Genomic DNA, 13,613 nt, shown 5'->3' with positions numbered 1-13,613 from the left:
GGTTCATATGTCATATACACCTACAAATATGATAAAATGTTTGCCAGGAGTAGTTTTCCAAAAAGAGCTGCTTCGATCCCCTGATAATGTCCCACATCCCCCCGCCAAACACACAACCTCATTAAATTCTCTGCTAACCACAACAATTATTTTTTTACCAGGTAAAAGACAGGAATTTACACACGACTTGGAATTGTTCACCAGGGAAAATATTAATGACTGCGTTTAGAAAAGTAATGAGATCAAATTCAATTCTTCCACTTCGCAGATGAGAAATTTAAGGCCTGGGGAAGTAAAATGACATCACCAAAGCTACTATGAGGCAGCAATCAGCATCACATTTTGAACCTATAGGACAGGTAATGGTAAAGAGCAAAAAAGGGCACTGAGCTAGGGGATAAAGAGCTGGACGGGTGTTATTGTATGACCAGGGAATAAGCATGTCAGAAGGCTGAAAGTAAGAAAAGTATTGCAATTTCAAGGAACTAAAATGATGCTTCTGAATATGCTACACGCCACATACTCAAATAAAGAAGATGCTAGACACTACCTTAAAATGTGCCACTGTAGCAAATATTTAGCCTTCTAAGTCACGTGATTATCTCTTCACAAGACTACATATGACTGCCTTGCTTTAAAAAATATTCAGTGTAGTACTACCACAAGGACATCGAGATCAACAAACAGAACAGAGAGTCCAGAAAGAAACCCTTAAATGTGCAGTCAAGTGATTTTCCACAAGGGTGCCATGGCACCTCCACAGGAGTTTTTTCAACATGCAGGGCTGAAACAACTGGGTATCCACGTATAAAGAAATGAACTTAGACCCTCAGCTCACACTACAAACAAAATTTAAATAAAAATGGATTCGAGATCTGAATATAAGAGCTAACATTGTAGTATTTTTAGAAATAAGTAACAGAAAAGCTTCAAGACATTAGGTTAGGCAAAGATTTCTTAGATATGACACCAAAAGCACATTCTAAACACGAAAGAATTGACAAACTGTACTTCATTGAAATGCAAACTTTTTTGCTTCAAGATACACCACTAAGAAAATGGAAAGACGAGTCACAGAATGGGAAGAAAATATTTGCAAATTACACACCTGATAAAGGCCTTGTATCCAGAATACACTAAGAACTCCCGAATATATACTCAACAATAAAAAGGTAAACACTACCCCCCCCCAAAAGAAGACAAACACCCAATTTAAAAGTGGGCAAATGGGCGCCTGGGTGGCTCAGTGGGTTGAGCTGCTGCCTTCGGCTCAGGTCATGATCTCAGGGTCCTGGGATCGAGTCCCACATCGGGCTCTCTGCTCAGCGGAGAGCCTGCTTCCCTTCCTCTCTCTCTGCCTGCCTCTCTTGTGATTTCTCTCTGTCAAATAAATAAATAGAATCTTTAAAAAAAAACAAAAAACAGGCATGGGGCATACTACTGGGGCGCTGAAAATGTTCTGAAACTAGATTATGGTGACAGCACAATTTGATAAATTTACTGTCAGTCACTGAGTTGTACACTTAAAATGGATGAGCTTTATGGTCTGAAAATTATACCTCAATAGTTTTTTTTTCAAGCTAAGGGTGGGAGAAAAAGTATAATTAATCAAATGGGAGAGGGAACACAGATGAAACAAAATGGGCCATAGTTAATCACTGTTAAGGCCAGGGATTCAGTATATGATTCCTTTCCTTTTTTGTAGATATTTAACACAACAATTTGAATAACAATTTATATTCATAATAACAATTTTTGATCATCAAAAAAAATAAATTCCTAAGATCTCCCAGTATTTATGAAGGCAAAACTTTCTTTCTTGTCTCTCTAAAGAACCTCAGGGAAATTGGTCCAACACTGTAAATCACATAAAAGAAAACACAGAAAAACAATATTAGTTTCTTGCATATTGGGCCCCATATCTATTCTTTAATATATCTTTTAACTTCAGATGAATTACTGCCTGTAGAAAAATAGTAAGGTGTGCCCCCCAAGTTAAATTAATATAGATTGCTTTCTCTGATACCAAATCTGTTGTAACAAAAACTTGAACAAAGAGGATTCCAATGGAGAACAAAGCGATTGCATTTTCTGGATCTGTCTCATCTCCAATAATGTGAGAGGTGGCCAAGATGTCACGTACGTTGTCTTTTAGCACTGACACTCTATGATTTTAGAATTTATTTGCCAGTTTTTTCTAGTAACTCCTTCTTCTTGCATCACAGGACATGTGATACAGGTTAACGAGGTCCCAGACAGAGACCTAGGCAGAGTTCAGCAACAAAAATGCATGAGAATTAACTTTGGTTAAGGTCAAGTTTCATTTCTCTTATTACTCTTACATGAATGTGTTACTCCTAATCATTTTACTATGAAACTCCGTAGGTTGGTTAAAAATTTTTATGTGTGTGTGTCTTCGATGGAAGGCAAGCAGGCAACTTGGAAAAAGATTCTATTATCTTGGTAAGGTCTCTTTTCTACCACGAATTTGAAAAATATGACATATAGTTAAACCAACATCTAAGTCTGAAACACTTCAAAGTGAGTTTGTGGTGGACAACTCCAAACCAGTGTCTCAGTCACTCCACATTTTACAATCCAGATTAACCCTACCACTCCAATGAACTGCTCTAACCCTTCCTAGGAACATAGTTTGCGAACTCCTTCTCCCCTAGCCTCCACTCTTTTTGATTAGTTGGCAAACCTTAGACTTCTGGTCTCCACTTATTCCTGAAATACACTCCTCCCTGAGCATTCTGGGCCATGGTGCTTGTCCCTTACTGAATTCATGTGTTCTCATGATTTTACATCTAGCTGTTAAGACAAAGGAATTTGGTGTTTACATAAAAAGACCTGAAAAGTTTTAAACAGGGAAGTGACATCATAGCTGAGCTTAAGAAAATTAATCCTGCTGCTCTATGAAGGAAAGAACAAAGCAAGCAAATCAGACAGGAGATTACTATAGTCGTCTTCAAGGCAAATGGTAGTAAGAAGCGAACCAAGACAGATATCAAAGAAAAATCAACAGAATTTGGCTCCAAAAATTATATCCATCCTTCAAAGGCTAGCTCAACAGCCTGTACGACCACTCCAACATATCTACAGATCATCCTAGTTAGAAACCACCCAGACACAGCCCTGTTCTCACATAGAACTGTAACACTGATTAGCAGAAAGTGAGGCCATATCCATATTCCTCTTACAATTCTCCACAGTATCTAGTACACAGTAAGTGTTCAATAAATATTGGTTAAATGATAAGACACTTTTGCTGGGCACCATTACTGAAGTCTATTTCAGTTTTCATTAAACTCTCTAAACTCAAATGCATATACTGAGAACACTATTGCTTTTTTGTTGCTTTTCTTTTTAGAGAGGAGAGAGAGCGCATGCATGAGAGTGGCGTGAGGGCAGAGGGAGAAGGAGAGACAGAATCTTAAACTGGGTGTGGAGCCCAACACGAGGCTTGATCTCATGACCCTGAGATCATGACCTGACACAAAAATCAAGAGTCAGATGCTTAACCAACTGAGCCACCCAGGCACCCTAAGAATTGTGTCATTTTATGGTATTCTTCAGCTCACAAGTTTTATAACAATTTTAAGCAAAATGTCTAACAATAGATAAATGGGCAAATAAACTAAGGCCCAAATTAATAAAGGTAAAAGAAATGGAGTATCACCATTTTGTAACTACCAATGAAATAATGGACCCAAGCAGCAGTTTGCTGAAAACAGCTCATACCAGCTTATGAGAGCCAACTGTACACATATGTTCCAACTCCTTGTTTAGTGACACATCAGTAAGAATAAAAGTGGCTGTGGCAGGAATGTTTATTCCATAAAAATCAGTAAACAGCCAGTTAAACATTTACCAACACACCACTGGATGCTGGCAATGAGGATCATTACCTGATAAGATGCTTATCTGAGCAGCTGCTGGGGATCTCTATCACAACGGATAAATCAGGCTAATATTTCATGAACCCACTGATAAATTGAACATCACAAAAATGGAGCCATTAGATATCAGAGACCTCCTAATGTGATGCAGTAGAAAATACACAGTATCACTAGGAACTACTCTTGCTAAAAGTAGAGTGTGATTCTGAGCAAGCCTAGATCTAACCAGCCAGTTTGTAAGAAATACAAAAGATGGAAGACCAGATATGATTAAGGTTTAGCAATTTTTTAAAAGATTTTATTTATTTTTTTGACAGAGAGAGAGATCACAAGTAGGCAAAGTGGCAGACAGAGAGAGAGGGGGAAGCAGGCTCCCTACTGAGCAGAGAGCCCAATGCGGGGCTCAATCCCAGGACCCTGGGATCATGACCTGAGCCGGAGGCAGAGGCTTAACCCACTGAACGACCCAGGAGCCCTGATTTAAGTTTTTGTAAAAAGACCTTACCAATTAGAGATACATATAAAGTATGTATGAAATTATATAATATCTGGCAGTTGATCTGGGGATGGAGATTTTCTACTTTTACATAAATCTGAAGTTTTCCATAATACAGTTTTTAACAAAGTAGCCAGTATATAGAATGTATATAAAAGGATGACAAAATTATCAGTATTGACATGGATAGATCTCCAAGAAATAACAAATTCTGGAAAAGCACAGGGGAAACATGTACAATGTGATCTCAATTATTTTAAAGACAAAAACCATGAAATTGATTTTATAAATGGACTAGAAAATGTCAGAAGGATACCTTCCCTGGCGAGGATACCAGGCTTGGTGGAAATGAACTTAAGGGACAGATTTGTAATGTTTGAATTTTATACAGAAGAAAGCATTTGTTACTCAAATGAGTTTTTTTTTTTTAATTTGAGAGAGAGAGAGCAAAGAGAGAGAGAACTTGTGTGGGGCAGGGAGAGGGGAAGAAGGAGAGAGAAACTCAAACAGACCCCATGCTTAGGATGAAGCCCAATGCAGAGCTTGGTCTCATGACCTTGAGATCGTGACCTCAACTGAAACCAAGAGTCAGACGCATATCCAACTGTGCTACCCAGGCGCCCCTACTCAAATTAGAATTGTAAGCCAACCGCCCAGGTGTGGAGCTGAATCTCAGTTCTCAGCTGGCTAGTGGAGGAGGATGAGGGCTGCAACCAACAGGAGTAATAGCACTGTGCCTTCTGCCTCTTCTTAAGAATTCAACATTCAGGGGCACCTGGGTGGCTCAGTCAGTTAAGCACCTGACTCTTTATCTCAAACTCAGGTCTTGATCTCAGAGTTGTGAGTTCAAGCCATATGTTGGGTTCCATGCTGAGTGTTGAGCCTTCTTAATTAAGGAAGAAAAAAAAAAAAAGAATTCAACGTCCAGCAGAGGCAGCTGAACAGAGACATGACTACCAAATATCTGGCCAAATGGAGAAGCTGGGAGATGCAAGTGGGGTAGAGAGAAGAGAAATACTTGCCCCTTCTTAAGGCAGTGGAGAATAGGCCCTAGCATTGGGCGACGCGACGTTAAAGCCCAGCACCACCATCTACGAGCTCCATGACCTTAGCCAAATTAACTTTTTTGCTCCTCAGTTTCTGTTTCTCTAAAGCAGGGATACAACAGCACCTACCTCATTAGGGTTACTGTAAGGATAAGAGACAATGCATGGAAAGTGCTTTAAATGTGTACCCTCTACCAAGTAAGCCTCAAATTCACTATGTATCTAGTGTTAGGTGTTAATAAAGAGCCTAAAAACAATCCTAACAAATAGGGAAACTTGGCTTGGGACAGAGTGGACACTATACTGACAGGTAAAGAATATACTACACAGGCGACCTGGGCGGCTCCGTCAGTTAAGCAACTGTCTTCGGCTCAGGTCATGATCTCCGGGTCCTGGGACTGAGCCCCGCATCAGGCTCCCTGCTCAGCAGGAAGTTTGCTTCTCATCCTCTCTCTCCCCCTCCCCATCACTCTCTCTCTCTTTCTTTCTCTCAAATAAATAAAGTCTTTAGGAAAAAGAATATACCACTGATAAAGTAACTAGATCAACTGGTTTCACATATGAGAGAAAAAGTACAGCTGGATGCAAGCAGTCAGTAATGATTCTTTAAATGCTTTCCAAACACTAAAAGGGATTCCCTCCATGATTTGTAGTAGCTGCATGATTAGTTAAGCAGTTAGAAGCCCAATAGTATGCTGCCAAACTCATTATCTAAGTTAAGGATAAAGATGTGTCCAGACAACTAACACACAAATTCAACAAGGTTACAAGATAGATCAATAAATAAAAACCAATTATATTTCTATACATCAGCAATGAAGACTGCAACAAATGAAATTAAGAAAACAATTCCCTTTAGGCTAACATCAAAATAAAACACTTAAGAATAAATTTTTACAAGTACAAAACTTATTTGTGAAAACTACAAAATATTGTTGAAAGACATTAAAGACTTAAATAATGAAAATATATCCTGTGTTCATGGATTAGAAGACTTAATATTGTTGGGGTGCCTGGGTGGCTCAGTGGGTTAAAGTCTCTGCCTTTGGCTCGGGTCATGGTCTCAGGGTCCTGGGATCGAGCCCCACATCAGGCTCTCTGCTCGGTAGGGAGCCTGCTTCCCCCCTCTCTCCCTCTGCCTGCCTCTCTGCCTACTTGGGATCTCTGTCAAATAAATAAATAAAATCTTAAAAAAAAAGAAGAAGACTTAATATTGTTAAGATGGAAAACATTACATTGTATGCCATAAATATGTACTTTTTTAATTTGTCCATTAGCCTCATTATAAAGTTGGGGGGAAAATACTGTTGAGATAACAATACTAACCAAACTGATCTACAGAGTCAGTGCAATCCCTACCAAACTCCCAGTTGCCTTAAAAAAAAAAAAGAAAGAAATTGACAACCTGATCCTAAATTTCATATGGAAATGCAAAGGACCCAGAAAAAGCAAAACAATCTTGAAAAAGAAGAGAGGCACCTGGGTGGCTCAGTCGGTTAGACGTCTACCCTTGATGTCGGCTCAGGTCATGATCTCAGGGTCTTGAGATCAAGTCACACATCGGGCTCCATGCTCACCAGGTAGTCTGCCTGAGAATCCTTCTGCCCCATCCCTCTACCCCTCCCCACCCCATGCACTTGCTCGCACTCACTCTCTCTCAAATAAATAAATCTTTAAAAAAAAAGAAGAGGAGGAAGAAGAAAGTGGGCAGACACACATCCCAACTGCAAAATGTATTACAATTCTGGGGGTGCCTGGGTGGCTCAGTGGGTTAAAGCCTCTGCCTTCCACTCAGGTCATGATCCCAAGGTCCTGGGATCGAGCCCTGCATCGGGCTCTCTGCTCAGCAGGGAGCCTGATTCCCCCTTTCTCTGCCTACTTGTGATCTCTTTCTCTCTTTCAAATAAATAAATAAAATCTTTAAAAAATATTATAATTCTGCAACAATCACAACAGTATGGTGCTAGCACAAGGATAGGTATGTTAGTATCAATGGAATAGAATTGAGAATCCAGAAATAAGACTTTATGTTAAATGCTCAGTTGATTTTTAACAAGGGTGCCAGGAAAATTAAACAGGGAATAATAGTTTTTTCAACAAATGGTACTGGGACAACTGGATAGTCACATGCAAAAACAAAAAAACAAACAACAACAAAAACCCAAAATTTGAACCCTTACCTCACACCACATACAAAAAAAGCAACTCAAAGTGGATCACAGACTTAAATGTAAGTAGGCAATGATTGCTTAGCTATGACACCAAAAGAACAAATGATAAAAGAAAAATAAATAAACTAGACTTCATCAAAATTAAAAGCTTCTGCGCTTCAAAGGATACCATTAAAAATGTTGGAAGGATGGGGCGCCTGGGTGGCTCAGTGGGTTAAAGCCTCTGCCTTCGGCTCAGGTCATGATCCCAGGGTCCTGGGATCGAGCCCGGCATCGGGCTCTTTGTTCTGCGGGTAGCCGGGGAGCCTGCTTCCCCATCTCTCTCTGCCTGCCTCTCTGCCTACCTGTGATCTCTGTCTGTCAAATAAATAAAATCTTTAAAAGAAAAAAAATGTTGAAAGGACAACCCACAAAATGAGAGAAAATATTTTTAAATTATGTATGTGAAAAGGGATTTGCATCCAGAATATACAAAGAACCCTTACAACTCAACAATAAGAGACAAATAGCCCAATTTAAAAATGGGCTAAGATTTTGAACAGTTCCCCAAAAATGACATAAATTTGGCCAATAAGCACACAAAAAGGTGTTCAACATTATTAGTCACTAGAAAACGCCAATCAAGGGGCACCTGGCTAGCTCAGTTGGCACAGCAGCCAATTCTTGATCTCAGGGTAGCGGGTTTGAGCCCCACACTAGCTAAGAGATTATTTTCAAATAATAATTTGAAAAAAGAAAATGCAAATCAAAACCATGATAAGATACCATTTCATACCAGCTAGGTTGACTAAAATAAAAAGGATGGGCAATAATAAGTGCTTCAAGAGTGAGAAACTGCAGTCCTCATACAATGCTAGTGAGATAGTAAACTGTGCAGCCACTTTGGTAGTTCCTCAAGATGTCCAACTTAGACTTACCATATGACCCAGAAATTCCACTCCTATGTATATCCATGAACTCATAAATGGATAAATAAAATGTGTCACATTCCTACAGTGTAATATCATTCATCCATAAAAGGAATGAAGTACTCCTACATGTTACGACATGGATACACCTTGCAAACATTTATACCAAGTGAAGAAGCTGGTTACAAAAGACCATATGTTGTGTGATGCCATTAATACGGAATGTCCAGAACAGGCAAATTCATGGAAACAGAAAGTAGACTAGAGGTGGCCAACAGCTGTGGGGAGAGGATAGGGGAATGAAGAAGGACTACTAATGAGTATGGGGTTCCTTTTTGGGGCGAGGAAAATGTTCTAAAATTGGATAATGCTAGTGGTTGCCAAACAGTATAAATATGCTACAAACCACTGAATTACATACTTTAAAAGGGCAAAATTTATAGTGTGTGGATTTTACCCCAATAAAGTTTTCATTTAAAAAAAAAAAAACCCATCCAGACTGCCAAACTGAACCCTTAGATGGCTGCATAACATAGACCCAAAAGTTTGGGAGTAGAGCAGGAAAACCATAATCCTCCTAGATTTTAAAAGGTAGCACTCACAAGAATGACACAATAAGGAAATCCATAAGGTTGAAACTGTTTGAATGAGCAAATTCATCCTTTAGAGAACTTGAAAGGTTAAATTAGGTACGAAATGTTGTATCTCTTATTCCCAAAGGGTTTACATATTTCTCGAGTTGCAGAAAGAAATATCAATTTGTAGAGAAACCTGGACAGAATTGTCTCAGTTGGCCAACTAAAAAATACAACCCCCTTCCAAGTTAAGACAGAGCCCTTATCACACTTTACCCACCTGTCCATCTCACAATGGAGGCTATGGGGAGTCCTCCAAAACTATTTCCCAATATTGGAAGGGCACTGAGGAGGTATCTGAAGGACATATCAGAGCCTTAAGGAATGTTCTGGAATGCTTCTGTCATTTTAGCTGCATTCTACAAAGTGGCAGGAGGCTGGTCATAAAAATACCCTGGACAGAGTATGGTAGGTAAATTTGAGGCAGGTAAACTCAGCCAGGAAGGACATTTCTGGTACTCTCAGGTACTATCTGGTCACTGTGGCTACTGAATGAACAGCAAAATTTCTCTACTATCTGTACTTGAGGCAAAATTTTAAAGATAGAAGTGCGTATTCAATGAGAAGTAAGTTTCTCTCTCACTCCTGTCCCCAGTCATCCTAATCTCTTCTATTACCAATTTCCTAAGTAACCTTCCAAAAACTGCCTATACACTTAAGAACATACGTATTCTGCACCGTGCCTCTTTCACTTACTTCATGTCAGATAGCTCTCCACTTAGTACACATACCTAATTCTTTTTAACTGCTTCCTAAGTTTTCACAATATGGGTGTTCCATAATTTCTTAACCCTGGAATGAACTATTATTATCAGTAACGTCTAAAGCAGAAATAAAACATTAGCGATCCATGGGTAGATGCTACCCATGGATATGTTTTTTTCAGCCATCACAATGGCTTTAACATGTGGACCTGAATATATTTGGCCACATGCGATGTGGGAGAAAGAGCTGCCCACCAACATCCACTCTCCTCTTTCACAGTAAGAGGGGTGTCGATGGGAAATGGCTATCCCGCCAGGAACTACCTTTCCCAGCAGCCCAGCAGCTAGCTATATCCAAGGGACTAGGTTTCCCCAGTTAGAGCTGAGTGAAGTGATGAAGGTTTCTGGTCTGCAGCTTTAAAGGGCTGGCTATGTTTCCTCCACACAACCTCTGCCCCTTCTGCCAGGTAGATGCTCAATGACTGGCACAGGGCTATCTGCAGCAGAGGCAGCACTGAAGGGGTTGGCCTTCAGCGTGGCAACCACCAGCTGCAAGCTTTAGGCATGGCTCTGGAAGGGGCAGGTCACTGTTGAGAGTAGAAGGAGGGGAGTTCCCACCCCACGGGCTGGAACAAACGAAATCCGTTATGAAAAAATTTGCTTTATGAAAACAACTGTTTCAATGAGGAAAAGGAAGTTAGGATCTAAAAAGTACTGCCTTCACAGTGTGATTTTTCTTACAGGAATTTTAGTAATATAATATGTTTTATAAAACAAAGTACTAATAAAATAAAATATGTTTTGTGGCTCTAAGCATAGAGCAATAAAATCCAGACATCCCGGGTCTGATTGCATCTAGATTTTGTACACTTACATCATCACTGAGACTTTCTTGCACATTTTTATTTTCTCTCAGATGCAGCAGCTGTTTGGGCCTTGAAAGGATGGCCCCCTGACAGGGACCAGCTATTACAAAGGTGATCTCCCATGGGGCGCCTGGGTGGCTCAGTTGGTTAAGCGTCTGCCTGCAGCTCAGGTTATGATCCTGGGGTCCTGGGAGCGAGCCCCCATTGGGCTCTCTGCTTCCCCCTCTCCCGCTCCCCCTGCTTGTGCTCTCTCTCAAATACATAAATAAAATCTTTTGAAAACAACAACAACAACAAAGGTGATCTCCCTTTTACACACAGCAATTGCGTCATACCAACTTCTCCCTGTGAAAACATACACTTTAGGTATAATACCAGGACCCAGCTACCTAGAGCCCTGGGATAATCTAGACTCCCATCAATTTAAATTCATACCATTTTTACAGATATCAAAGGTAAAGCCAATTGTCCCATACTGCCAAAGTGGCTTGTTCACTTTTATAGATTTACATTTGAAATTAGCCCTTTGATATTCTTTCCATATCATGTTACCGATCTTCCTAAATTAGAAGACATTAATGACAGCCTCTTCTAAGTTCTTCCCATCAATCCCCTCCAAATCTTTCACCGAGTCTGTGGAAGAGTTCTCTGTGGGCTCTCCTCCCCCTGGTCATTACAGTCTTCTATTCTATTTTCTTCTCCTCCCTTTATATAAACATCATCACTCCTATGTAACAACCATCTCATCATTTTCTTCACATCCCTCTTTCATTCTTGCTTCTTTGCATCGTCTCTCCATTGTATTTCTTCTCCACACGGTCAGTCCACCCTAGGCCACTCTGACTCAGCAACCTAGCCTCACTTACTCTGTTTTTCACAGTCCTTTGCTTAAAACACAGCAGGCAACTGGAGCTTGGTCCCTCTGTGAGCCCACTGAGGAACTGCAGGGAGTGGATCACAGACTTGAACCACTGGAGATCAAGGGGGGCAAGGGACTTTAACCTCAGACTCCCTTTCCTCAATGATTTCTAGCCAAATGAGTGCCAAGATGTCAAACATGTTGCTATTAGGATTGTGTTTATTATCTCGCCAAAACCCTACAGCTCCATGGACTGCTGGCCTTATTTTAGAGATTAAAAATCCAAAATGCAGAAAGATTAAGTCACTTGCTGAAAATCAAACAGTTAATAAGCAGCAGAGCTAAACTCCAAATCCAGTCTTGTCTCTTCCACCATATGACACAATGTCATAAAAGCCACAGCACAACCATTCCCGCACAGCTGGCACTCTTCGCGGGCTTGCACAGCCAGAGACATGCTTGCACGTCTTCAGCTTCTCCTTGCAAGGAAAACGTATTAAGATAGCTGCCCAGATTGTTTTCATCTTCTTGCATGTACAGAAAAATCTTCTGGGTCATAATCCACCAGCCATGTGAAATTTTTATAGCATCATCATCCATGGCTACTCCCACCTCAAATACCAGTTACTATGAAATTATGCCAGAATTTGGATCAAAGTATGGGGGGAAATGCAAGGCAAATTTTTATCTGATGAACTCATGGCAGAGAATCAAATTTCATAGAGAGTTCCAGACTCTAGTATATTAAAAAACAATCTGTAACTTTACTGTAAGGAGACTACTTTATTAGAACAACTAAAACATGCTGAGCTCTGCTGGGACACAGAGGTCATGCTAATGTGTGAGCCAAGGAGAGTCTTTTCCTGCTTTAGTAGAAACAATAATAATCTGCAAATCACTAGCATCTGAGGCTGGCTTGATTTAAAATGCGCACAGATAGAGAAAAAGTTCCAGGAAATCACTGTATTTATAGCTTGCCTACATTAGTCAGTGGAAAGGCCCTTGCTGCTCTCAAAATAACACTTGGGAAGGCACTGCATCCTAGCACCTTTGCTAAGCAAAGGCATGCATGGTTCTCATCTGCTGTTCTGTAGGTTCCCTAGGAGGAAATCTCCCACTTCGCAGGGAGCCAGGGAAGCAAACAGGGCCCTCCAACCTCCCCCACCTCCAACCCCAGCTGTACAGCAGCTGGCTTAAGGAAGTGGCACCCCCAGGAACCCCTCAGCAAGCCACCTGGAGGAGCTCTTGCCCTAGCTCCCCCCGCCCAACCACCTAAGCATCGGTCAGATTTAGAAAGCAGAGCCCCCTTAGCATTAAACCCTCCAAGACACAGGATCTTCACAAGGATAAGACGCGGGGGAAGCTTCCGGCCGGTGTCAGTCCCCAAGATCTTTCACAGAAGAACTACATAAGCATCTCAGGAAATGACAGACAGCAATCTTATATACAAATTACCACGATACAGAGAACGAGACCCCAGCCATGCACTCAGTGGGCTGTCTGGGGTTAAAGTATTTTAATCCTCTTAGTACAGAATTTCATAATTCTTCGTCCATACAAGTGTGGGCAAGGCTCCAGACACGTGGGCTATCTATCTGCTTAGAACTGCTTTCCCTCCCAAGAATACCATAGCAACTCGAAGACCTTCCTGGGGCAGGAAACGGTCAGATCTGCTCATTCTGCGCACTCACAAAGGCCTCTGTGGTGGACACACATCCAGTGACTCCAACAGGGAAGGGAAAGACTGGGGTGCAGAGGGGCACTTCACCTGGCACACTGGGCTGGAAGACTTTATTCAGATCCAAGGAAGAAGCTCTGGAATGGGTTTTCTGTGGCCGCGGTGGCGGGGTGGGAGGGTCCTCGCCCCTTTTCATGGCCTCTTCTATGGAGGTGCTAGAGTAAGATCTGCAGCAAAATAAGGGAAGGTCAGAAGGGAGACAGCAAAGCTTTAGTCTCTGAAGTAAGGCTGAAATGGAAATACCCACAAAAGTCAGAGTCATTTTTCCAAAAGACTGACCAAGGCCCA

General features: G+C 41.0%; 1 protein-coding gene across 5 annotated transcripts in view; it reads right to left on the bottom strand.

The window, feature by feature from the left end:
* The window catches only part of REPS2 (RALBP1 associated Eps domain containing 2), a 218,676-nt gene that overhangs the window by 69,609 nt on the left and 135,454 nt on the right, over positions 1 to 13,613 (bottom strand). For 4 of the 5 annotated variants that reach the window (XM_045995957.1, XM_045995953.1, XM_045995955.1 and 1 more), the window contains exon 13: positions 13,356 to 13,492. The exons of the other annotated variant lie outside the window; for it this stretch is intronic. In XM_045995957.1, coding sequence (XP_045851913.1) covers positions 13,356 to 13,492 — 137 coding nt within the window. The remainder of the gene's footprint in view (positions 1 to 13,355; positions 13,493 to 13,613) is intronic. 5 annotated transcript variants of the gene reach the window in all.

Source organism: Meles meles, chromosome X, assembly GCF_922984935.1.
Source record: "Meles meles chromosome X, mMelMel3.1 paternal haplotype, whole genome shotgun sequence".
Classification (NCBI taxonomy): domain Eukaryota; kingdom Metazoa; phylum Chordata; class Mammalia; order Carnivora; family Mustelidae; genus Meles; species Meles meles.
The sequence above is the reverse complement of the archived record's forward strand: the minus strand, read 5'-3'. Positions and strand labels throughout refer to the sequence as shown.